Source organism: Amblyomma americanum, chromosome 1 (genome assembly GCF_052857255.1).
Source record: "Amblyomma americanum isolate KBUSLIRL-KWMA chromosome 1, ASM5285725v1, whole genome shotgun sequence".
In the NCBI taxonomy this organism is placed as follows: Eukaryota; Metazoa; Arthropoda; class Arachnida; order Ixodida; family Ixodidae; genus Amblyomma; species Amblyomma americanum.
The window spans coordinates 483,951,039-483,977,662 of NC_135497.1; the positions used below are offsets into that span (position 1 = coordinate 483,951,039).

Sequence of the window (26,624 nt, forward strand, 5' to 3'; positions counted from 1 at the left end):
GAAAAAGAAAAGGGCGGGAATTAAATTAAGAGGCGGAGGAGGTGTCGCCGAAACAGCGAGGAGGATTATGCAACGCGAAGTTCGGCTGTATGTTGACGACTGTGTCGTTTACCATGTTGTGGAAAGTCCCTCTGATGCGTCAAAACTTCAGCGAAACTTCGATTCTATCCAGTGCTGGTGCTAAAAATGGCAAATGTCCTTGAATGCAACAAAATGCTAATTTATCTCTTTCACTCGAAAGCGTTCCCCATTACAAACAAGTCACTCATTACATAATGTTCCCTTGCAAAAAGTACTTGTATATAAGTACCTCGGCATTTATTTTACATCTAACCTAACGTGGACGAGGCAAGTTGAGAAAGCTTAATTTCTTACTAACTAAATTTTATTAAAGCACAGTCTAATGTCAAACAACTCCTGTATTTCACTTACATAGACCAATTCTTGAATATGCCTGCCCTGTATGGGACCCCCAGTTTGCTTATGTGACATGCTCGAGCACGTCCAGAATAATGCTGCGAGATCTGTGTCCAATAATTACAGCTTCTCAACTAGTGTCACATCTCTCAAAAACCATCTTGGTTGGGGATCTTTAGCTAACCGTAGGAAACATTTGAGGTTGCAAATCATGCATCGCATCTATTTGGAAAGCTTAGAACTGACAAAGACCGGTACTTGCTTCAACCTCACTTTTTTTTCTAGACGACTTGATCATCACTGGAAAATCCGAGAGGTTAAATATAGGACAGATATTTACAACACCTTGTTCTTTCCACGGACGATCAATGAGTGGAACAGGCTGCCAACTGGCGTCACTTCAAGGCCAATTCCGTGCATTCTTATCTGATGTGACGTGGCGCGCAATTCTCTTGCGCGTGTCTTTTCATTTCATTAGTGTCGTATTTATGGAGCATGGTTGTCCTCCTTCAGTGCATGCTTTTCCTCATCTATTATTAGTTGTGTCATTGTATTTTTTTTATCCATTGTACTTTCGGCCAAACGAGCAGAAGTTATTGTGTTTTGCCGCTGTAATAATGCCTTCGGGCGCTGCGGGTCTCTGTAATAAATAAATAATAAATAAACAAGCTCTCCTTTGGTGCAAAGGCTCGGGGATACGCCGCCGAAAGGGAAAGAAAAAGGGAAAGCTGCGCCACATGACCCCCGTGCCAGAGGGCTCCGCTCGGACGAATGAAGAAGTGTGAAAGAAAACAAAAGGGGAGGAGGAAGGGCCGGAACAGTGAGGAGGTTTATGCAACGCAAACGATGTGGTGGTAGTGGTTTTTTATTAAAATAACAGTAAAAAGGAAGGAAAAGATTTTTGCTAGCCCCGGCATCAATCATCGATACTGAAGCACCGGAGCTGGGGCAGCGGAAATAAAGGATAGCAGGCAGAATGGAGAAATGAAATGGAAGGAGGTGAGGGCACAGAAAGAGAGGATAGGGGGAGAAGTAGTATATACAATCTATTTACACAATAAGAAATGTGTCCACGTGCGCGTGATTAGTTCATGTTGGAGGAATTCAAACACACGCGCACAGCACTGTGTTGGCTACAACTGGAATGGGGCGTCCAGTTAATAATCGTTCAAGGTAGAACTCGCGGTGCGTTTGGTACTGCGTGTAACTACCTGACGGTTCGCTCATGAGTGCGCGCACTGCCCTGCGGCCACAGTAGCGTGTTGAGGGAGTCTGGTAGTATGTCCAGCGCCCTATAGGCCACAAGCATATCGCGACGAGCATCGGCGAATGCTGCACAGCGAAGGAGCAGGTGTTCTAGTGTTTCCACTGCACCGCATCCGTCACACACATCACTCGTCGCGATTCCGTGACGCTCCCGTTGTTCCCCGGCCCAAACTCAGCCAATGCGCTCGCGGAGGATCATTACACGTTGCGACCGTGTAAGTGCGCGACAGCCGGTGATACTGTCGATGCGCTCTCCTCCTGCAATGCGTGGGTCAGGGTGCTGCTTTCGGAGATGGTCGTGGATGGCCGCACGCACGTCCTCCAGTGCAAGGGGCAGATCGCTGGCAGGTAGTTGATGTGCAGCGGTCGCGAGGTCGTCAGCTTCTTCGTTGCCGGCGATGCCCCAGTGACGGGCACCCACTGTGCACGCACGGCACATCCTCTCTGCGCGAGGAGCTCTATACGCGAGCGAATTTCCTGCACTAGTGGGGTACCGCGGCCGTTGATTGCAGGCGGCTGAGGGCGGCGCGGGAGTCGCACAGCAGAGCACTCCTGGGTGGCCGAGGGCCGAGGGTGAGCAGCAGGTCCAGCCCGAGCCGGATCCCCATTAACTCCGCCGTGGTGGAGGAGCCCAGGAAGGTTGCGTGTTGCTGGCTGTGCAGTCGCAGGGCGGGGATGGTAGCCGCCGCTGCAAGGGAGCAGCTGTCGCGAGCCACTGAGCCGTCGGTGTACACGAGGAGATGGTCCTGGAGCTCTTCGTGTATGACGGCTCTAGCCAGCTGCTGCACAGCACAGAGGGGTTTGCTCCGCTTTTCCACGATGCCGACGATCTCTCGCTGTACCTCCGAGGCAGCAGGCCAGGGCGCGCAGGAGCCGTAAGGGGTGGGCCCTGTGTCAGTTGCTCATACTCGAGCAGCGCCACGCCATTCGTGAGCGCGGGTGCCAGCGCATACGCTGCAGCAGCGAGCCACTGTCCGGTGCGTGGTGAAGCCGGTCGATGCAATTCAGTGCCCTGCGCACTGCTTGGAGCTCAAGTGGCCACGCTCCTGCCTCGGGCAATGTTGCGGCGCACTGCGAGTTTTTGGGCAGGCCTAAGCACACGCGCAGGGACTTGCGGTGCTGGAGCTTGAGTTTCTTCCAGCACGGCTTGCGCACCATGACGAGCGGCAGCGCATAGAGCACTGCCCTCAAAGCTGCGGCATTGTATTGCCGCAGTGCGGCTTGCTGGGAGATGCCTTGGCCTCGAGCGGTGAGCTTGTGCACGGCGGCGATCTTCATCTGCAGACAGGCCTTGGTCGCCGCGGGGCGGAAGGAAAGGTGCCAATCGATGTCCAGGCCAAGGTACCGCACTGATTTATGTTAAGGAATCGGAGTCCCGTCCAGTGACAGTGGCGCAAGGTGCGAGCGCGGAACGCAGGCCATGGCTACTGATTTGTCCGCGCTCAGCGACAGACCAAGGCCGCTCAAGGTGGCATCGATTGCGGTCAGAGCTCCCTGAAGGCACCCCCGTACGCGGAGCGCCTCGCCCAGTGGTCCGTGGCACCACAGAGCTATGTTGTCTGCATTTATGGACATGTACACATGGTGTCGGCCGCACGTGGGGTGGGAGGCCGGCACCACCGACATGGCCACATTAAACAGAAATGGTGATAAGACAGAGCCCTGCGGCACGCCCATGTCCACCGGGCGAGGCTTGGAGAGCTTAGCGCCTACTCGTACGCGCATGGTGCACCCGCTCAGGAAGCCGTGAACGTATCGCAAAGGCGCCCGCTCACACCTGCTGGTGTGAGAGGGCGCATTTTGCTATACGCGAATGAGGAAGAAACTGTTTTGGCTGCATCCTTGGCTCCACTCGCGCACATCTCGGTGTTGCAGTAAACAGGCCAGTTGGAGAAATCGGCCGGCCGAATATCGGGCAAGGGATGTCATAAATAGACGCGGATTCGTGTGAAGGTGACAATTGTGACATGTCGGACAGTGACAGACTAGGATGTACATAACAGTGTACAGTCTGCAGCTCGCAAACCGCACGCTCTGTAGTGCATTGAAAATCGTTGCTGCCTGGCGGGCCCGATACAGCTTTTAAGGACATCAGCTGTTGAACACGATCTATGGGGATGCGCATTAAATTTGTATTTCAGGCAGTTGTTTTACACAAAGCAAAAGGATCGGTGAATTCATGACGCAACAATTTAATACCACTGATGTAGTAGGGCCAAGCGGAACAGGAGACAGCGAGCAGCCTGTGTAGTTAGACTGATGACAATGATTAACACTCCAGGTAGGTTCTTTTAAGCTACACTGTTTGGGTGGTTGTTGGGCTCTCATATCGCGGTATGACCACAAACACAACCACATGACAGAAGATATAGGCAGCACTTGCATAACATATGCTACCTTAATGAAAGTGAAATTAGGGCTCACCGTCTGAGGTGGTGGTGTAACACGTTTATTGAAACAGCCTTTATGTTAGGAGTAGAATTAGCATTTCATAGCTGAACGTAACACGTTAAAAAACAAGTTTTTATATGTCGGTAGGAGCACAGGTCACGTGACAGCAAAATTAGGAAACCAGTTTTTCTCTCCCTCTTCGTTCCTCTACGGCGTTCTTGGTGCCGCCTTACCCCACCATTCATGTTGCGAAATTGTAACCGCAGACATCGACGACTATATGCCACGCAGCTATACAAACCGTAGCGCCCTTCTCCTTACTAATGTGCAAGGGCATCTGTTGTACAGTCATCCACACGCCTGTCTACAGAATTCGGATACTGCACCGGCGAGTACACGTGTCATTTGCGAGAAGCATAAGCCTTAAACCGTGACCTTATCGTGCATGCCCATTCCCATGGATCATGTTCAACACCTGCTGTGCTTAGAAGCTGTATCAGGCCTGCTGTACAGCAGCGATTCTCATATATGCACAACATAGTGTGTGGTTTGAGAGCTGTAGACAAGTGTGCGGACGACTTCCACTGTACACTGTTATGTACTATCGGGCCGGAAAGAAACGCGAACACGGGAGCACGTGGCCTGCGGTTAATTTTGGCAAAGCGTGCGCCGTCTAGCAGTGTCCGCGATAAGCCGCTGACGTGTACACTGAGTTTGTGGCTTCTTCCCTATACAGCCTATGCTCAGCTTGCCGTTGTTTGGCAATGCCCGTCTAGCACCAGCCTGGCGCCAGCTACAGTGCTTTGATTCTGAAGCCATGACTACGGTCCAGGCGTGCGGGTTGACGTGTTTGCTTTTTATAACCACCACGTTACTTCTGATAAAGCTCGACTGCCTAATGAGCTCGGTTATGAACGAGACAAACGATGTGTGCTTTGGCGCTGTGTCGAAGACTCAGGTAGACCTTCTGTATATACGTGAAAAAAATGGCAGTGGCTTAGCTCGGCTATGCCAGGATATATGTAGCGAAGGCAAGTGTGAAACTCCGGTTGGCCTTGTTCACATATTCCGCAACGTATGAAGCACAGGCATAAACGTTCAGTATGACCTGTAGGTCCATGTTTGATTTCAGCACCGCGGCTATCCAAGGGTTGAAGTGGTCGCGTCACTCTTATGCCTATTCTCTAGGCCAACGGCACGTTGTTCTTTGGTTTCTTGAGCCCGCCGCTGAAGTCTCTTAATTGGTCGCATTCCATAGTTCATCACGGGCCGTCTTCAGTGAAGCAGGACTCAGGTCTCTCCTCCGGATGCTGTTGCTGCTGCTAGCAGTTGAGACACCGGACTTTAAACGTGCCTGACTCGCGGCGGCATATTCACGGCGGCGTTTAGCCATTCGTTCGGCGCGCTGTTCGTCTGTTTCCGGGGCGATTCGTGTCCTCTTTATCTCGTTCCGCTGTCGATTCCAGGCCTCCTCCAGCTTATCAGAATTGTCGCCGTCCATACTGTCGCCTCAGCTGTGGTTGCGATGCATGCCAGCTCTCCTTTTCAATCCTGTGACATCTTATCACATGTGCGACGTAGCTCTCAAAGCGAGCGGAGGCGAGCGCAATGACGAGGAACGCGGTCTCACGTCCTACCAAGCGGCGGCGCGCGGCGCGGTGTGACGTCATGCCAGATGGCGCGGCCAGCGCGTGAAGCACAGTAACCTTCCGTGGCGAGGCGCGAGTTGTCACGTCACGTGCCTCGATGGAGCACTGCCACGGTGAAATCACAAGTTTTCGGCCAATAAACCTTTCGCTTTAAAAAAAATGCTAAAGTTCAGTTAAACGCTCCGAAGTGACGCAGAGATTATGATGGATATCATAGTGGAGGGCTCATTTTAGTTTAGTCCACTTGGCGTTCTTTAACGTGCGCTTGCACCGCACAGCACACAGGCGTTTTCAAGCGGAAGCTTTACTACTCCAGCCAGCGAGCCATTTTGGCTCGTCGCGCACTTCGGCCGTATGCGCGTGGCCTGACCTTGAGCCGCTGTTCCCTAGCAACGCCGCAACCGTGCTCCAACTGATGGCGTCGCCGTCGACGCTGCTGCCGTCACCGCTCGCTCCACCAGATGTGCTCCGCTGGGGTAGAGGGAGAGGTGTCGCCTCGCGGGGTATATATATATGTGTGTGTGTATATATATATATATATATATATATATATATATATGCGCTTCGCCTCAGTGTATTGTCGTTATGAAGAGCGCGAAAGATACGCAACAACGACAGAACGAAGCGAGGAAGAGAACGTGCTCAAGATACGCCAGATGAGCCCGCTGCATGACTCGAGAAGCGTCGTAACGAAGATGCGGCTAAAAGAAGTGCCACATCCCGGAGTGACTCTTCAACTGCGGAAGAGACCGGTTTGAGTTCTCGAGAGCGTCGGAATGAGACGCTGCGTGGACGACGTGCCGAGGAAATGAAGCTTTCGCAATTCAACTGGGGTTAACCAGAGCTAAACTACAGCCAATTTTTTATTTGGAAGCATTGTTTTTGAGGAGAGGAAAGAGCGCAGTAATTGTCTCACATATATCGGTGGACACCGGAACCGCGCCCTAAGGGAAGGGAGGGAGGAGGGAGTGAATTAATTTCGCCTCCATTGAAATAGGGCTGCCGCCGCCACCTCGATCGAACCCGCGATGGTGGGATTGGGAGACAGTTTCCAAAGCCACTGTGCCAAGGGTATATGCATAAAAGGAGTATACACATAGACGCCTAATTGTGGTGTCACGTTTTATTCTCTGGAATGGTGCGCAAGACACTACTTGGCATGAATCACCTTGTGGTATTCCCGTGCAACCACTAAATTATATATAATCGAATTTTTCTGTCATGCTGTTCCGGTTTCGGTTTCAACAGCCGAAAGGTGGCTGTGAAGTCAAATCAGTGTAACTAAATACATTACTCGTTAGGCAAAAAAGGAACGCGTTACCGTGCTACGTTACCTACAAAAAAAGGTAACGCATTACCAAAAAAAACTACCACATGTTACTTTGCTGTTACTTCATGGTCATAAATTTTAATTAGCACGTTTTCGTCTTAAAAACTCATCATAACAATTTTATAAAGCTCATATTTCACATAAAACTAGCTTAAACACAGATTTTATGCGAAATCTTGATTTAACAAGAATACGTTTTCACAAATGTACAGGAACTTAGCAATTTTGTAGTGGCCTAAAGTTGCCTGTCGATTTACATGTGGTGCCTTCTAACTCTGTGGCACATGGTGACATCATTTTCTGAATTTGACTTTTGTACGCAAAAGGACACTTAATCATCAATTCTAACTTCAGAAAGAAAACACCTCTGAACTCTCAACAAATTTACAGTTATTCTGAAAAATGTGATGTTCCAAAATGCTCGGCATGCTTCCACTCTTTAGAGAGTTGTTGTGTTAGTGGTTTGGGAAGAAGAGGCAGGTGAAGGCAAGCATGTGAATGCATGTCTGTGCACGTGTTTCGTGCTTTATGGCTAGTCTGTATTTTTTTGGTTGGGTGCATCGTCAAGGGTAGGTGTTTTCTGGCATGCATGTAAGCAGCAACAAAGGTCGTCGAGAGCACGTGCACAATTTGTTTATTTTGAACATCACTTTAGGTGCTCTGAGTTTTTCTTTTTCTAAAAAAGGAGCGGAGTGGGGGACAATTGGAACAAAAAGTAACTAGTAACGTGACACCTCATGTTATATACCAAAGAATGTTAACGTAAGTACGTTATCCGTTACAGTTCCGAAGTACTCGTTACCAAGTTACCGAAAAAAGTAACACGTTACCGGTAATAAAAAGTAGAGAGTTATAGCATATTGTTACCGTGCTTACGTTACCGTGTTACCGGACGCCGGACTTTCCGGTTAGCGCGGCGCACGCCAGAGGACATTTTAGCGTACCGTCTCTCCCGTAACAAGCTACCGTAAGCCTAAAACGAGTGATGATGATGGCAGATGTCCAGCTTTTATGGAAAAAAATATGGATGCATTGCAATCATTTCTATGGCATGAGATGGTACACTTTAATAGTTAATCTTTTTCTCTGCATATAAAGATGTACAGAATACACTTCAGCTAACAGCAGACTCAGCGGCTTTTAAAATGTGCCCGTGAAGCTAGACACCTTTGCCTGCCCTGGCCAGTAGACAATTTCACTACGTAAACCTCAGTAAGCTTGCATACGCAGCGCACGTTGCATTGCGAGTGCTGTAAAAAAGCACAGCTACGACACCTGTTTGCCATGCCACATCGTGGCTTTATGTTTTTGGATATAAACACAGTTGCGCCATCTAGTGACAGTAAATTAAAGCGCGCTAACTCCGAGCTGGAGAAACTTTTTATTTTCTGCAATTACTGATGAATATAGTAAGGAAATTACCAGTCTTTTTTTTTTTTCAAGAAAAAAATTATGAAAATATAGAAAAAAAGTTAAACCGAGCACAAAACTTAAGAGCTGCAGTGTAGTCGTTGCTATTTGGCTGTGTACGTACACGACATATAGCTAGGCTTAACTGGTCAAAAATTGGCAAATTATCTAAAAAACATGGCCTAGTTGTTACTCAGACCTCGACGTATGAGTGATAGTCTGCAAATTAAAAGTAAATGACGTCATTTATAGCAAGAAATGGCGCTGAAGAACGTGGTGGCGGTGCAGTATTTGGTCCGAAGTGGCCGTGCAGTGCACCGCCATGTTTGTTTACAAGCGAACGCAAACTCTCCGCAATGCTAAAAGAGATTCCGTAAAGTGCTAGCAGACCGGTAAGTGCCGGCGCATGCGTAGATGTGGCTAGCAGGGCCCGGTAAACGGTAACGTAAACACGGTAATGATATGCTATAACTCTCTAATGCCGTTACTTGTAACATGTTATCGCGAACACAGCGTCAAAGTGTGGTTATACGTCACGTAAGGCATGGAAAAACGTAGGTATAATCGCTGCTTCATCGTTTTAATTCACTGCAGTGCTGAAGCCAGCCTTCCTCAAGAGCCACAATGACAATGAATGTAGAAGTAGCGATTACATTGTATTTTTTCATGCTCACGTGACCTTAACCACACTTTTACGTCACAGGCATCGGTTGGCTGTTGAAACTGAAAGAGCACTGGAAAGAAATTCCGTTGTAAATTGTTTAGCGCTCGTGGGAGAATAACGTGTTAATCCGTGTATAAAAATTACAGGATTGCGCTTAGGTCTGCTTAAGAGTGAAAATGCGAAAGCCTTTCGCTTTCCTCTTTCTCCTTTCATTATTCATTTTTGTTTTATTTGTTGACGTTTTGTTGTTTGTATTTTATTGATTTTTAAAATTAATTCCTTTTTATTTCTCCTCTTACTTTTAGTTTTATTTCATTTCTTTTCTATTAATTTTTTCACTAAGCCTTGTCATGCATTTACATCGTTTGTCACCACTATTTGTTGGCCCTCCTCTTCATTTGAGGTCTTTGCTTTCCGTCCCTTTGATCGTGGACAGCAGGCGACTTCTTAGCTTCGTAAGTTCTCTTTATGGCTTGTTTTATTTGAAAGTGTCACTATCTTAGTCTTCTGTCATGCTTAAATGACGAAATTTCACTCTCCACATGGAAATAACCAAACCACTAGCAGCAATTTTCAGGAAAAAAATTGGCAGTGCCTTAGCTTGGCTAACCCTGGAATTCAGCGAAAAGCTTCTGTACATGGCCTCACGTCACCCTTGTTGGATGTTCTTAAGGTCAAAAGTCAACCCAAAAGCCAGCCAATGTCAAAGGTCAGAGGCCAACGAAAGGTCGTTGGTAAAGGGTTCAATCCACAACTGTACCACATATAGTCATACACTGCTCTCCTTGGTTGGGGTGAAGGTTGTTCAAGGTCATTGTGCTGCCTTCCCGAAAACTGCTTTACTTGGCACAATGAAGCTTCTTGATCAAAAAATGTAAAATGAATTAAACGACGTTCGTGTCTCAGTAATCTCAAGGGTGCTCCCTACAGCATCACCTTTCCCGATAACGTGCTGTTTTGGAATGCCGACTGCTTTCGGTTTGTATATCCTGGATTATCTGAGCTAATCCACAGCCTGAGGTTGACTCAACCAACAACTGGCAGCCGCTCTGTTTGGCGATAAACTTGCACTGTGATGCGATGTCAGCGCCCCGTCGTTTCCAGAATTTTCGAACAAAGTCACGCAGTGCTCCCATTCAAAATTTTGCACAAGTTAAAATAGCACGGCGAGAGATGGAATTTTGTTGCGGAAGAACGCCCGAGGCGTCGTAAAAGTAACATCTCCAAGTTAATTTTTGCTTTAATCACTCTTAATGGTCGTAAACGAACAGTGGTCATAAACCTTGGAACCACACCGCAATACCTTGCACAAATGAAATTTAGTTCAAATGTCTGTGATGCACAAAATCAGTCACACACATTGCGCAGAAGCGGCGCGATGTCTTTGACAGAGCTCATTCGGCAGTCGAAGCTTTGTCATCGCACAGAGAGTTAACGCGGCCACCAAAACAAGAGAAAACTGTCACATCATTCCCCTCACCCAGACCATCGACTAGGCGAGCGTCTCTATCGAGACAATGCGGCTAGCGCCATGCTGGCGTTCGACAGAGGTTGCCAAACCATGGCAATCGAGCGAAGGCTGCACATAGGGTGCCTCAGGAATAAGCCACGTACCCAGTGCACATGTCAGCAACTTATCGCAGACGCTGCTAGATGACACACGCTGTACCTAAATTAACCACAGGTGATACTCTCGTTTTTGCATTTCATTCCGGCCTGATAGTATTTTCTAGTCTGTCACGGTCCGAAATGTCACAACTGTCTCCACACGAATCAGCGGCCAGTTCTGACATGACTTGACCGGTATTCGTCCGGAAAATTTCTTTCTTTACTGCAACACCGAGCTGTTACAGTAAACAAAGGGCCAACAGCAACTGCAACACCAAGGATGCAGCCAAAACAGTTTTTTCCTCCTCAGCTTTGAGTAATCCTCCTTGCTGCCCCGGCCCCTCCTCCTCTAAATTTTTTCCCAGCCCTATTCTCCCTTTCGGCGGCGTGTCCACAGTAGCGGCACGGGTCACTTTTCCCGCCTTTTTCTTCTTTGGGCGGCTTTATCGTGCAATAACATGACTATATGTTTTAATCAGACGTGTGTCTTGTCCTCTACACATGGCCTTGGGGTTTTGTTATGCTAGCAAAGGGATTGCACACATATTCAGGGTCAGGACGTCTTTCTGGTTCCAGATATTTGACTGAAAATATTTCATTCGTGAAATTGGCATGTTCAGCCGTCAAAAACACGAACTAATCGTACTTCGGCGCATCGTTTGTGGTCATCGAGTCCATGTATTTCTACCACGTCACGTTTTTGCTGCTTTATTGCATCCGGGATGCAATTTATTGCTGTACCCCAGTCAAAAAAATCAATGGGTCCAATAGGGAAACCAATTGGAATGAAATGGTCCCAATTGGGAGGTCAATGGGTCCAACTGGGAGCCCAATGGGACCACTTGGGAAGTCAGCTTGACCAACTGGGCAGCCAATTGGTCCGATTGGCAGCCAGTTGGTCCAATTGGGCAGTCCAGTTGGTTCTGTGTAATTCCCAATGGGTCACCCAACTTTTCCTTCTAGGCAGCATTTCAGATCAGATAGGTGGTCAAGAAAATCAGACACATAGCCAGAACATGATTGCATTTATTGACATAGCACATAATGCGGATCCAATGAAATAATGTGTTTACAAAATCACAAATCTGATAGCAAAGATTGTCAGACTAAACTAAAACATGAAAGTGAAATAATAGCATAAATACATTCAGCAATAAATCATGCAAAAAGCTTTGACATAGTAACAGTACTTAAGTCAGATTGGAGGATATTTACAAAGAGCTTCAGACAAATAGAAATGAATATGTTTAATGAGAGATTTGCCCCTTCTAGTTTGCAATACAAGATGAACACAATTTACGGCCACAGAAATGGCGGAACTGATGAATGAATTTCTTCTAACAACTTTTGTAGCAGAAGAAATGAGAATTTGTCACAAAAATTTCAGGTTTTGTAGCAGAAAGAAGACATCAAACACGGTTGGCCTTAAAAGGAAACTAACTCCCCAGCAATAAGCAGCACCCACTTGGATGGCAGGTGGCAGACATCGCCGCTCTGCACAAGTGACTGGAGGTGATGCGGCTATAGTTCATGCCAAGGTTCATGCTTTGATCTCTTGGTAGGCTGAGATCTCGCACTCGCCAGCTGCGCCAGAGATGATAGAGCGGTATGGAATGTTGGTAGCTTGGAGGTCAGCATGTGTTGAACCTCTTGCTTCTGTCGACAGCACCCTGGAAGCAGTGGAGTGGACAGTTGTGCCATTGCAGTAACCATCCTGCACTCATATTGGCTGTCACAGGAGTGGTAAAAACGCCGATAGCTTTTGCTTTGACGTACCATTTTTCATGAACACAGTTGTGAAGCGGGGAAGCCACCATAGCTGGCTCTTGACCAGTTGGTAGAGCTGTGCGGGGAAGCCATTCTAGCTGGTTTTTGACCAACTGACATTATTATGTGGGGAAGACAACCTAACTGGCACTCGGTTCTTTTTTGGCCTCCGGAATCGCCATGGACACCTTCAGAAACTTCCACCAAAACTTGTGAAAATGTCTCCGAATTTGTTTATTAACATTGTCTGTGTTGTGATACCTTCACTAACTAAACTGCTCTGCTATTGTGCATGTTTTTGACAAAATTTTATGTTATTAATTTCGCCTATATCAAACTATTTTAGTTTTTTATGTGTTTGGTACAATGATGTTTGACAGTATTTCTAGCCTCCTCTTTTGCAAAATAACATGAATGCCTCAAGAATTTTTAAAATTAACGCACGCCACACACTTCCATGCTCACGCAGTTTCAGGCCTATCCTAAAAAAACATTTATGCCCATTTTTTATCTGCAGCAGCTACAGCAATAAAAAATCAACTACAATGCTTTTAAAAAAGTAAAACATTCCATTGTGCGAGAGAAGAAAACAGTTACAGCACCAGACAGCACTTACTGGGCACACCATAGAACTTTGTGATGTCAGTCCTGATTTCTTGTTTTTGAAAACTATTCTTTTTTGGGCACAAAATGGCCCTACCATTCTGTCAAGTAGGGATTCCAAATGTTTCAGCATGCTGATCACTGACATCGGGAAAACAGCTCTAGGCACTTCGAAAAAAGTTCCAGAAGTCGCATGCACAATCGTAGATGCCGAGCCACAGAGAGTTAGGGTAAAACCATTGAAATAATTATTGAGGATAAACCCAACTGCTTCGCAAAATTGTTACATCAGATGTGTGATCTTCCCATAATTTTTTTCTACTATCTTATTCCTGGCACTGTTTTTAATTTTTATTGCAGTTATATCATTCTGATATGACCCATTGGACATGCTTAAAGGTTGGTCAGAGACCGTACATAAATGCATGAAACAAAGTGCACTAAAAGCTGAGTGCCATCATTGTGTCTGTCTGCCTGATTCCGACCTTTTTGTATTGCCAGGATGGCAAAGTCGTGAATCAATCAGTCCAGGGGCAAGGTTTATCTTCAATACAGTGGAACTGATGCAGCATGCCTGCAGTATCCATAGGCCCCTAGTGAACAATGTTTGCATGCAGGTGGGTGCCCTGGTGTGGGCCCAGCTGGGTTCTGCACGCCGCTGGCCAGCTGTGGTGGTGAATGCATCCATGTGTGGCCAGAGACCAGCTGAACCTGGCCGCTTGTGGGTCTGCTGGCTTGCTGAGTACAAAATCTCTCAGGTGGGTGTCTATGGGCCTCTTTTTTTATGGGACCACTCTCTGCTTGAATGTAGGCTTGTTAAGCAGTGTGATAGTTATTGGCAGAGTTCCTCAGTGCCAACTTAATGTGCGCCAGAAAAGACTACATGTAGGGCACAATACGAAATCGGCCTTCAATTTTGCATTTGCAGCTGTGCGTGTTTGCTTTTGCATAATACTGCTTGCAGTTATGTGCTGCAAGGATCCAAAATGGCATGGTGTGCCTCAGAATTGAGAGGTTGTGTTGTAGCACTGGTTTTTTTTTGTTAATGCTTACAGGCATTAACAAATACACAGTATTTGTCTTCTTTGATAGTAATTTAAACTGGGGTGGTTGTCATTGATTATGGACAGTCCAATTTGTATTGTTTATGCAGACCAGTCACACTGAGAGTGCAGGAACAACAGACATTGTTTACTCAGCGTTCGACATGTACATCTCTTTTGGGGCGCTGGTGTTGCATCCAGGTTGCCAGAACAACCACTGAACATGACAAATACAGGTACACCATCCTTTCTTCGAGGCTGAACAAAATACACAAAAATAAATTCTCAATCAGTTCCTGAAAATGTCCATAGTTAAGGTACTCCCGATGTCGAATTGTTCTTGATTGCCTGGTTGCACACTCATTGGCACTCGATCAGTTCCTTAGTGTTGCCACAAGAAAAAGTTGGGCATCAGACGGGGTTGGCGTGGACTCAATGGTATCAGTAACTTGGGCCTCCTCCACAGGATCGTCTTAAGACGCACTCATGCCAGCCTTGTCTGGGCCATCTCTTTCCATATAGGTACCTCTGATTGGGAACAGGTGCATCCTGTTGCATCATAACTTATTTCCATCTTCACTTATGACCAGCGATGACCGCGGAGCTGCATTCTCCTGTACCTGTCCTTTCCTGCCCCCATCGTTCACGTTCTTAGCTGCACCAGGTCACCTGTCTGCAGTAACCGCAGATGCCTTCCCATGTAGCAGTACTGCTTGCTTTTGACAGGTTGAGCAGGGACAACTGGTGCGAAGTCTGGAAGTCTGGACCTAATGCATTGTCCCGTTGACAACTCAGTGGGACACCGACCATCTTCCAAGAGTGCTGACCTGCTACTCAACAAGCCAAGCTAAAAGTCTTCTTGAGATGTCTTCTTGAGGATGTCTTCTTAAAAAAATATTTCACAACCTGCACCCCCTTCTCTGCTAGACCATTATAGCGGCGAAAGTGGGGGCCGGGGGTTGTATGTTTGAAGTCATATTTCTCAGCAAACTGTTTGAATGTCCTTGATGCGAATTGTGGGCCGTTGTCACTGCTGACTTTTACGATATACTGTGCCTTGCAAATATGCTCCCAATGTGGCTATGACAGTTTCTGTTGTGGTTTCTCTAAGCCGTTCCACTTAAGGATAATTTGAGAATGCATCTTATGCTACCATGTAGGAATTACCACCATACTTGAAAAGATCAACCCCTATCCTTGCCCAGGGCAGGCTTTGCACTTATCACATATGCAGTGGCTCTTTCAACTGCTTAAAGACAAATTGTTGGCAGATGCGACAACTGTGAATCAAAGTTTCAATGTCAGTACCCAGGCCTGGCCAAAAGACCAATCTTCTTGCCCTAGCTTTGCATTTTTTAATGTCAAGGTGGCCATCTCAGATTCTTTCAAGCTTTCTTTTATGTTTAGTATGGGAAATTACCACTTTTGTGCCTTTGAACAGTATACCAGAGACCTCAGCTCACTAGCAAATGGCTTGTATGGCCCAGGCAGTGGCCGACCTTCATGGAGGCAGAGTACCACCTCAGCCAGTTCAGGGTCCTCTGCAGTTTCATGAACCAGCCGTGATCTTGTAACATCACTGACCATGCTATGCTGCATCTTGATCACATGCACTTCCACGTCCACCAGTTCGGTGTTGCCATGCTTGCTGGTGATCAGGGCTCTCGAGACTACATCTGGTACCACCAACTGCTTCCCAGGAATGTATTTGAGTCATACTTCATGAGCCGCAAATGGGGTGGCATATCCCCCACTTTTCTGGGAAATTGCAATGAGAGGCTTGTGGTCACTCTCTGGTTGAAAATTGTGGAAATATGGGGGTCAGCCTTCCACCCCACCCCCACACTCCCACTCCGCAGATGCTGCATTCCCGCTCACTAACCGCGAAGGGGTTCGTGCTCGAGGGAACAAAGGGAAGGGACGACAAAGCGTGAACACTTATATGCTATTTATTACACTTGCAAATAATACACAGAGTGGGCTAGCTAGCTACAAAACATCAACGAGGCATGCCTCGGAAGTAGAAGGCTATCTATGTAAGAAGAGCTGAATTCCGACTTACCGGGGGGGCCAGGGGCACGACTTCGGAAGTATCGGTGCGAACATTTGTATGCGCTGATAATGGCGGCCGATTTTTTTCGTGCGCTCCGTATTCTTGGGGCAAAGCAATCCCCGAGCATTTGCTGGGGAACGTGCTGAGAGCGCGCGTTTGCTGCGCTCACTTTTCCGCCTGGAACCAATGTCCAGCGGCAAGGCACGACGGATCTCCCTGCGCCTGCCGCGGAAGGTGACGAGAGCATGCGGCTGCAACAGCTCATGACGCTGGTCGGATCCCGAAGAAGACACTCAAGGGCTGCGCAGAAATCCGCATAACCTATGGAGTGGCGCTCTTGTCGCTGTTTCCGCTTCCGCCATGCGGGAGACTTTCTTCCTCACCCAGCCGGTGCTGTCCTGACCACAGTGGTCCTGACGCATGATGGTGAAGATGGGCTGCGTTGAAATGCGGGAGGGAAACAGGTTCTCCACAACATATTGACCATACTCAAAATGGTTAAAGTTTTCAAGACCAAACGTTACTGCCAAAGCCTCATTTTCATTTTGTGAGTTGATAGTTTCAGCGCTGGACAGAACTCTGGATGCATAAGCAATCAGCTGCCACATTTCAAGATGCTTTTGTAAAAGTCCTGCCCCAAGTCCATGCTGAGAGACATCACTTGACACCTTTACAGACTTCCCCGGGTCAAACAGTGCAAGGACAGGTCTTGCGCACAAGCAAGCTTTTAGCACCTCCCACTTGGCTTGATGCTCATTGGTCCACTCAAAGATTGTGTTGCCCCTGATTACATCCCACATCAGCATAATAGCAGCAGACAGGTTAGGCAAATATTTTCGTAGATAGTTCATGAATCCTAATCTCCTCTACTGGCCAGCAATGGAAAGTCATGAATGCTTTGAAACTGTGCTGGGCTGGGAGAAATGCCTGTGTTGCTGACATCACCAATAAACTCTTTGCTTCAGTCCCAGTCTACATTTGTTCAGGTTGAAAGCCCCTGCTCCTTGGCCTTCTCCAGCACATCCAGCAACCTCTTGTGTCATGTTCTTCTTGTGTCTTGCCCCATACAAGGACATCATCAACATAGACCCTAACCCCAGGGAGTCTCTCTAGGGTCTGACACAGTCTTATGAAACACCTCTGGAGTCTAGGCTATTGGCAGCTGAAGATACTGGCACTTCCCAAAGGGGGTGGCAAACATATATATCCTTGCTGTTTCAGTCCAGTGGGATCTGGAAGCCAGATTTAGCATCCAGAGTTGAGTCCCATTTGGCATCTGACAACTCTTGCCTCATTGTCCTCCCATTTAGGCAGCTGGTAATATTCTTGCTTTATGCACTGTTGAATAAACAGCGCGAACAAAGACGAGCACAAAAGACAAGAAAGCGAACGACACGGCACTGACTAACAACTGAGGGTTTATTGCTGATCACACAAGTATAAATACATAGATGTCGGCAATGAGGGAAAGGTTTACAAAGTGCAAAAGAACCAAAAACAAAACATAACATAAATGTGACAACAGCAACATAAGCACGCTAGAAATCAGCAGAGATTATCAACCCCCAGGAGTGACAGCTCTTTTTGCAGAAGTGTTAGCGAAGGGGTACTTATACATGCATTTCCCTGCTTGAATATGTTGTATGCCTCGATAATTTCCCTCGCAGTTTTTTCCCGATTTTTGGCAATGACCTTGGTTTCATGATATAGCGGTACGCACTGTTTTTTCTCTTTCTTTGCCCATTCACAATCCCGGCAATGAATGCCAAGATGACCTGAAACTACTTTTGACACCTTATAGCTGTGTTCGCTCAGCCTTTTATTTATGCAACGTCCCGTCTGTCCAACGTACTGCCCTCCACAGGGCAGAGGGATGTTATAAACAACCCCCTTATCACAAGGGACGAAGCGTGACTGGTACTTAGTTGTGCACTTCGCCACTTTTCCTTTGAACTCATTAACAGATCGGCACAAACCGGCCAGACGATCAGGCGCGGAAAACACAACATAGACACCTGCTTTTTTCCCCACTTTTTTCAGGGAGTGTGAAATTCCATGTAGATATGGAATCACAGCGACACGTTTGCGGTTGTTGTCCGATCCCTGGCCGTCTCGTGTAGCTGGTTCTGACTTGCTCTTCTTTAGGGCCGACTCAGCAACTGACGTGATAAGTTCTAGTGGGTACCCTGCCAAAAGCAATCTTTTTACCTGGTGTGAAATGCTGGAATGCATTCTGTGGTGGCAGGATTTTGTTAATGAGCTGTTCAAACAGGATCCTATGATACCCCTCTTAATGAGCTTGGAATGGCAAGAACCATAGGGAAGAAGGGGCTTGTTACCTCGGGGTTCGAAAGCCCAGCAAACGTGGCTAGGAGTGAAGTACAGGCCAAGGTCTAGAAACTTGGATGTGGTTGTGAACAGGGGTTTCATAAGTGATCTCAAGGGGGAAGAGAGTGTCAGAAAAAATGGACAGACTACGAGACACCTCCGTTTCAAACTCCAGTCCAGAGCACTTGACAATAACAAGGTAGTCGTCGACAAATCTAAATGTTTTTACGACCTTAGTTTTCCCAAGGCGTTCGTTGAGAGCTCGGTCGCATCTGGCGAGATAAATGTCACTGAGTATGGGAGCGATACAGGAGCCTATGCATATGCCGTTTTTTTGAATGAAGATGGAAGAGTTCCACTCAGTGAAAGTTGATTGCAGGTACAAGGAAAGCAGATGCAGAAATCTTGCTACAGAGATACCGGACGCGTTTTGAAAGGCAACCACGCCATGTCGGTCAATGCATTCACTGACACTAGTTAACAGTTCGTCATGGGGAATCGAATAGTACAAGTCTTTCAAGTCAATAGAAAAAGCTAAAAGTTCATCAGCATTGTGCATCGTCAGGAAGTCAGTTACTTGGTTCGAATTTTTTACCTGGAAAGGATCGTCAATAGAGATTACGGCGAGTTGCCGCTTAATGAATTCAGCGAGGCACTTCTGCCAAGTACCCCTCTCTGAGACTATCACACGGAGCGGGCATTCAGGCTTGTGTGTTTTGGCGGAAAAGAACATATTAAGACAGTTTTTCGCTATTCGCAATGTCCTGAGCAAGCTTAGTGAGGTTGTAATCGTTGCAAAGTTTTTTTTGCACGGCCCCTTGCCTTCTGTAAAGATGCCGTACTGCATTCCCTGATTTACTGATTTTCCCTGATGCACTGATTTATGACTCTGGGGTCTAGGCAAATCCTGAGCTGGCCGTCCTTCAAAAGCTATGACCAAGGGACTTACCTAGTTCGTGGGCTCATGCACCTTCTTGATTATGTTCGCCTCGGACAAATGCTTTAGCTCCTGCCCTAGCAGTTGTAGCAGCGCTTGTGGGACTGGAGCTGCTTGTTCTGTATGGGTGGCTCCATCCTTAGGACCATATGGTTAGTCTCTTTTACACATCCCAGATTGTGGAATACCTCCGGATACTCCGACATAATGCTCTGACTGGTGACAGCGGAAACATGGCTGACAAATCCAAAGATTTCACTGGCACGAAGACCTAGGATAGGTTTGCAGGATTTCTTTGTACTGCAAACCTATCCTAGGTCTTCATGCCAGTGAAATCTTTGGATTTGTCAGCCATGTTTCTGCTGTCACCAGTCTCAAACTCAATCTCATCTTCCATGTCATTGCAGGCCACCGACAACCGTGTCTTTCTAGCGTGCACAATGACGTCGTCATTGCAGCTGCACAAAGTTTTCAGGAACGTCAGAAGCAGCACTCTCTTTCCTACCCGCTTCCAGAAGGACAGTTGTAAAATTTTTGCTTGTGCCCAGGTATCAGTTTTAGCTCCACATCGATACCTCCCACCTTTGTTGGTGCTAGGCACTCAGGTTTAGCTCCAGTGCTGCGGCTGCCCACTGCCAGGACATAAAATTCGCCCTCGGTCATTTGATCCTCATGAACTTTGCGGACGGCTGACCGCACCTGCAGCATTCCATAAAATGGTCTATTTGATTGCATTTGTGGCACTCTTTGCCTACTGCTGGGAAAATCGGTTCCTTATGAACGTGGGCGCACTTGTCACAACGTTTTCTGGTTGGCACTCGTGCTGACTCCGTCTCGTTTCTGAAAGCCTTGGTTGATAAGGTAAATTACTTGCTCTTGTTAACCCCACAGCTTGCTCTGCTTGGAAGATATCTGGTCTGTTGTGTACATGTCAACCGCCTTCTGCAGAGTTAAAGCACGTTCATGCAGCTACTTGTTTGCGATGCCATATATGATTTGATCACGGATCATGGAGTCAGTAAAGCTCGCGAATTCACAGCTCTGCGCTTTAAGCAAGAGATGTGGGTAGATTTGATTGATTGAACTGCTCTAATGGCTGTCCCTTAGTCTGCCCTCTGATGTGGAACACAAACCGTTTGTAAGTTTCATTTTTCCTGGGTGAATAGTAGTCCCAGAATTCTTGTACCACTGTGGCGAAGGTAGGCTGGCCTTCTAGTCCGAACGTGTTATGAACATTAACGGCTTGCTCACTTCCACGTGCAGCAGCAATTCTGTCTTCTGTGTGTCACTTTGAGCCGCCGTCGGTACGTCGCCGTCATGAAAATTTTCAGGCACTGCTTGAAACTGTGCCAGTTCTTGGCAACATTTCCGACAAACTGGAGTGGCTCCGGGGCCTTCAGACCCTCCATCTTCGCATGTCTTCATCACTTCACTTCTGACACCATGTGTCATTTGCGTAGAAGGCCAGTCAGATTAAGAGTGCAGGAACAACGTGGGCTATTAATTCAGCATTTTGCAGTATACATCTCTTTGGGGGTGCTGGTGTTGTGCCCAGGTTGCCAGAACATCCACTGAACACAAGTACAGATACTCAGATTATTTAGCTGTAGCAGATGGCTGTGATGCATTGTTAAGGCTCCTGACTTTCTGCATTGGAAAATACCAATTTCTGTGGATGCCTAAGGAATAGTTTGCAGAATTCTGCGAATGCAGAATTAAGAATGCGAAATTTTGTGGTGAGCACAGGACATATGAAAGAAACATGCAAGTTTATTTTTTTACATGCCTTGCATGCTGCAGAGGACCATCTAAAACTGAAGGTGGCGATTCTAACTCAGCTTCAGGTTATGTTTCATTTTATCTGCATTCAAAGAGCAGCACTTGTTTCAAACAAGTACTGTGTAATGACTGCAGTGGAAAAGAGTGTTCGCGTCGCTTTTTCTATTACAGCCCAGAATGACAAGGCATCGAAATCTTCACCTTGTTTATATCTTGCTAAGAAAGAAATGGTGTGAGGTCTCAGTCTCTGGATTTCAGTTCTTGAGCAGTTTTCAGGTACACTTGCCACTCAGCAGGCAGGTCTGATGATCCTTGACCATGTCCATGCACGCTTGCAAACTCCAACCTTTTTTTCTTGTAGAAACCTGACTTGCGGTGGATCGTTCTTTAGCTATGGTTGGCCTGAGTGGTTTGGGATTTCTTTATAATCACAATAATATTTTTAAAAATTTGATGAGGTCTCAAACTCTTCAAGTTGTATTCGTGAAAATAACATATAGTAGTTCCCTATTTTTCTGCTATTCCTATTGATGTCCGTAGCAGCAACAGTATAAAAAAATGATAATTTGGCTGTGAACACTAAATTCCATAAAAAATACTTAAATCAACCAACATTCTCAGATTCACGGAAAGCTAAGGGCCTTATGCATTGTAGAATGTCTTTTTGGTGCTTGCAACTCTGCCCAGAGCAATAGTGCTGCTGCTGTTCAGATGCACTGTGGGATTCATAGTACTGTATACAGTGAATGAAAAGGCATTTGGTGTGGCTGTTTCAGTATGGCCTCATGAAACACAGCCCGAGATTCTCTTGCATTTTTAATTAAAGATGGCTTTCTACGAGAGTGAGTGTAGCATTGCAAGCTTGTGAGTGTTTTTTATTTTTCTACCTTCCCCTTATGTACCTTCAGAGAGTTCATTCATGAGACGCCGGTGTGAAATTTGCTTTGCATAAGCTCGGTCACTACTTGTACACGTGCTATCATGCTTAGTATAAGCTGCAACACACAACATATGGTACAGTGAAACCTGGATATAACGAAATTGAAAAAAGTTTGCAATTTTTCGTTATATTCAGGTTTTCGTTACATGCAGTTTTTGGTTAAGACTGGTAAGGATCATGCCAAAACGAAGTAAAAATGCGACAGATATCAGTTCAAGTGAACTCGCCATTCAAAGAATTTATTTAAGAGAAAAACTGCGTAATTTTCGCTTGCTGTTTTTGCCCGATCGAAGCCACTACTCGGCGCTCCAAGGAAACTAAGGCATCCAGGGCTGCTTCATCGTCCTGTGAGCCAATGAAACAGCGCAGAACGTCCACCGCGTCCGTCAGTTCCCTCGCGGGGGGCACAGCACAAAATGTATCAGGCTCTGACGAACCGTCACCTTCAAGGCTATCTTTAATGGTTTCCACAAGTGCCGCATCAGTCATCTCTTCCGTAACCACGGCGCCGTTGTCCACGAACAAAAAGTAGCACAGCTCGACACCGTCGGGCACCCCACCGTTCATGCGTAGTTCATCCCACGCTTCTGCGACCTCGGGTGGGCTTGAAGGTTCATCTTCAGTGACCGTAGCTTGAATGGCCTTATTTACCTGAGCCTTGGCGAAGCAATTGGCGATCACTTGTGATCCGACCTCTTGCCACGACGCAGCAAGCATTTCGATTGCTTGGTAGATATCCACTTTCGTCGGCCATTCAAGGTGGATGTCCAGGAGCTTCTTTTGTATCAATCGACGGTGGTAACAGCATTTAAAGCTGTTCATAACTCCTTTTTCTAAGGGTTGTACCAGAGAAGTGCAGTTAGGTGGCAAATACTGCAGCTCGACGTTCGAAAGCTGTAGGCCTTCCACATGATGCGTGGAGCAGCTGTCAAGCAGCAAACAAATGCTGCGACCTTGTCGCTTGACATCTTGGTTGAGCTCCTTCAGCCAGTCGGAAAAAATTGCCCGCGACATCCAAGCTTTGGAGTTTGCCACATATTTTACTGGCATCCGCCTTGTTCCTTTAAAACATCTGGGCCGGGCATTGCGGCCAATAACCAATGGGATTCGTTTGTCGCTGCCATCAGTGTTGGCGCAAAGCAAAACTGTCACGCGGAGTTTACTTTGCTTTCCACCGCGGCAGTCTTCTCCTTTTAGTGACAACGTGCAGCTCGGTAACATTTTATAAAACAGGGCCATCTCATCAGCATTATAAATGTCGGCAGCTTCATGGCAGCTGAAAATTCCGGGAAGCTTCTCGGCCACCCACGAGGCAGCAGCATCGCTGTCTGCGGAGGCAGACTCGCCAGACGCCACTTTTCCGACGACACTGTGCCGGCTTTTAATCCTTGTATCCAGCCATTACTCTCTTTGAAGTCGTCGTGGCTCAGGATGCAAGGAAAATCTATGGCTTTCTGCTGCAAAATCGTGCCACTTATGGGCACATTTTGTGCTCGTCTGTCCAAAAACCATGCAAACACGGCGTTGTCCACATCAGCATATGTCGACGTCTTCAGTCTTTTCTTCTGGGCACTTGTGCCCGACTCCATCGCACTGCGGATGCTTTGTTCTGCAGCAAGAATGATTGACAGGGAGCTGGCTGGTATATTGAAGCGGGCAGCGACATCCTTCTTTTTTTCGCCGGCGGTAACTGTATTCAAAATCGAGAGCTTATCTTCAAGCGACAGAACTTTGCGTTTCCTCACAGCGGAACTCAGCGTAACGAACCGACACCATAAACACACACCAGCACATGCACGTCAACACGCTGACGAAGAAGGCTTACCGTGAATGCGCTGCAACACCACGAAGAATTTGTCATAGTAGTGCCACCTAGTGTCAAGCTACAAAATGAAAGCTTAAAAGTTGCTATGCTTGCCATGGAGTGGCGATAGCGGTGCTCAACATCATCATCATCACCAAGGTCTGTTTGTTTGCTGCAATTGCAAGCGTTCTGCTTGCGGTCTACTTTACCTTTTAATATAAAAACTTACTTAAACAATATTCATTAAAGTTGCGCACTGTTCGGTCATATTTTGGGCGAAACATTACAAGATACAGCTCGATGATCAGCGCCGCGAATTCGTTACATCAAGGTCAACTGCCGCAATGAGTTCGTTACATGAAGGTCGCCTATACATGGGCTTCAATGGGAGATGTGTTGGGGAATTGAAAAATTTCGCAAAATCCAGGAATTCGTTACATAGAGGTTCGTTACATAGAGGTTCAACTGTAGTTTGGTGCTCCGTGTGTAATATAATGTAATATACAATAAACAATGTAACGATAAATAAATAAATAGGAATGTCTTACGTATCATTGCAGAAAAGAAAGCATGCAACCAATACTAGCTGTGTAGACTCTTAACGTCATCATACGCTATAGAGGGAATAGCAGGGGAATGAAAAATAGTAGGGAGGAGCAGAAACTCTGGTTAGGATGTTTTTTTAGAGGGAAGTGGCAGATTAGTGGGAGAGGTTTTTGTCATGCCGTGAATTCAACTCGGCTGGGAATGAAGATTGGCTTGCCATCAATGTTTCATACCAGCGGAGGATACGCATTGTCACTATTGTGTCTTTATAGGTGTAGCTTTTTATCACCATGTTAGTAGCATTACTTATACACTAATAAAAAGCTCACTAAAAGTACACTAACCCATAGTAGGGTAGCTTTGCTAATTTCATCGATGCTGCTTTGGTTTACATCAATTTGTTAATTTGCTGGTGCCAATGTACTTTTTTTGGTCCACAAGCCTCTGTGGTGGCCCAATGGTTATGGTGCTTGGCTGCTGACCTGAAAGATGCGGGTTTGATCCCAGCCGCGGCTGTCACATTTCAGTGGAGGCAAAATGCTAGAGACCCATGTTCTATGCGTTGTCAGTGCATGTTAAAGAACCCCAGGTGGTCGAAATTATCCAGAGCCCCTTCACTATGGCATCCATCATAACCCAGGTTGCTGTGGGACGTTAAACCCGATAAACAAACATCTGTTAATTTCACAAGGATGGAATGCTTTGACACTGTGGCATGTAATACTGAGCTATCAGGAGTGTTGTGTTGGGCTGTAAACTTACATTGTTAGCTGAGATTTGCAGAATTTTACAAGCAGGATATTTTTCTAATTGCTGCTTTTACAAGTGGACCTGTGGTGTGCTGGATTTTCAGCAGGCATTTTCACAGTGCATAAAAATTCGTAGCACAAATCAAAGCACACAAAACAGTAGGAACCGACTGGCGCAAACCACTGTGCTACTGCAAGGCATTTTTCAGAAGACTAGGTGTGACTAATGATAGGGAACAAAGACCAAAGATTTCACAGGCTCAGTGCACATGCTTTGAAAGGCCTGTTCATTGTTCCTTGACTTCAGTTGTGCTGAGTTTTCTGAGAATAAACATGCATGGACTTGCCAGCCCTTCATTTGACAGGCATGTTACCTGCAAGAGGTGGTTAGTACCTTCGACAGAAAGAAGTTAATGGTGCCATGCCTTGATCATGCCATTAGTGTCGGCTGCGACACAAGCAACAGCACATTGGACAGTGGTGCTGTGCTGGCCTTTATTTCACATTCATGCCCAGTTGAAAGATATTGTCACTTGGGTGCAACACTTGCAGTTGCCTGTTATAGCAACCAACCTAATTTCTTTGGAAATAATTTGAATAGTTGAATAGTCTAAAAAATCATGAACTTCAAAAAATCACTTTACTGAGACAAAATTGCATTGAAAAAGAAATGCAAATTTTGCCCTCTGCTTTGCTGTGCCCACATACGATAACATTATAGCTTGTATCTCAGTCAAAATTATGCTTCTGACGTGTTTGGACAGGATGTGTCCTCAGCACACTGCACGTTACCAGTAATGTTTGCACGGTTAGCAGGATATGCCATGAACCGTGCCGTGGGCGGTCAAGCAATTCAACACTACCACACTGAAGTGCAAATTTCTCGCTGCCACTCTGCATCCTGCGTGAGGCAAAGAGAGCACATTTCCAAGGCAACGATAGCCAGGCAGACCGAGAGGGGGATATGTGAGAAGTGGAGGAGTCTACTACCCCTTCCCTGTTCCCCATTCCAGGGGTTGATGTGGTATCTGAGCCATGACGGGCGATTCTGCTATCATGCTATCAGCGTGATTGCATGCTTATCTTCCTAAGCCATGTTTCTTGTACCATCGCTACACGCGACCATGGTGCAGAGGGCCTCAAAAGGAAGAGTAGTGTGTGCTGTTCTCTCTAGTGGCAGTGGTGAGGCATATAATTATCATGCCTAACCAAGCCATTCAATCTGCAGAATGAATTCAGAATGGTGTTCCTTGGTGGCAGAGTCTGCTTTGATGCAGCAGTGACGTGCGCTTGTGGTTCACAAGTTCATAAAACCTGAACTTTTGGGCTCAACACAGTTC

General features: G+C 46.6%; 1 protein-coding gene across 2 annotated transcripts in view; it reads left to right on the forward strand.

Moving 5' to 3' along the window:
• Positions 1-26,624, forward strand: part of LOC144116076 (DNA (cytosine-5)-methyltransferase 3B-like) — a 297,915-nt gene that overhangs the window by 51,561 nt on the left and 219,730 nt on the right. For both annotated transcript variants that reach the window (XM_077650730.1, XM_077650731.1), the window contains exon 3: positions 13,723-13,863. In XM_077650730.1, the coding sequence (XP_077506856.1) occupies positions 13,723-13,863 (141 nt within the window). The remainder of the gene's footprint in view (positions 1-13,722; positions 13,864-26,624) is intronic.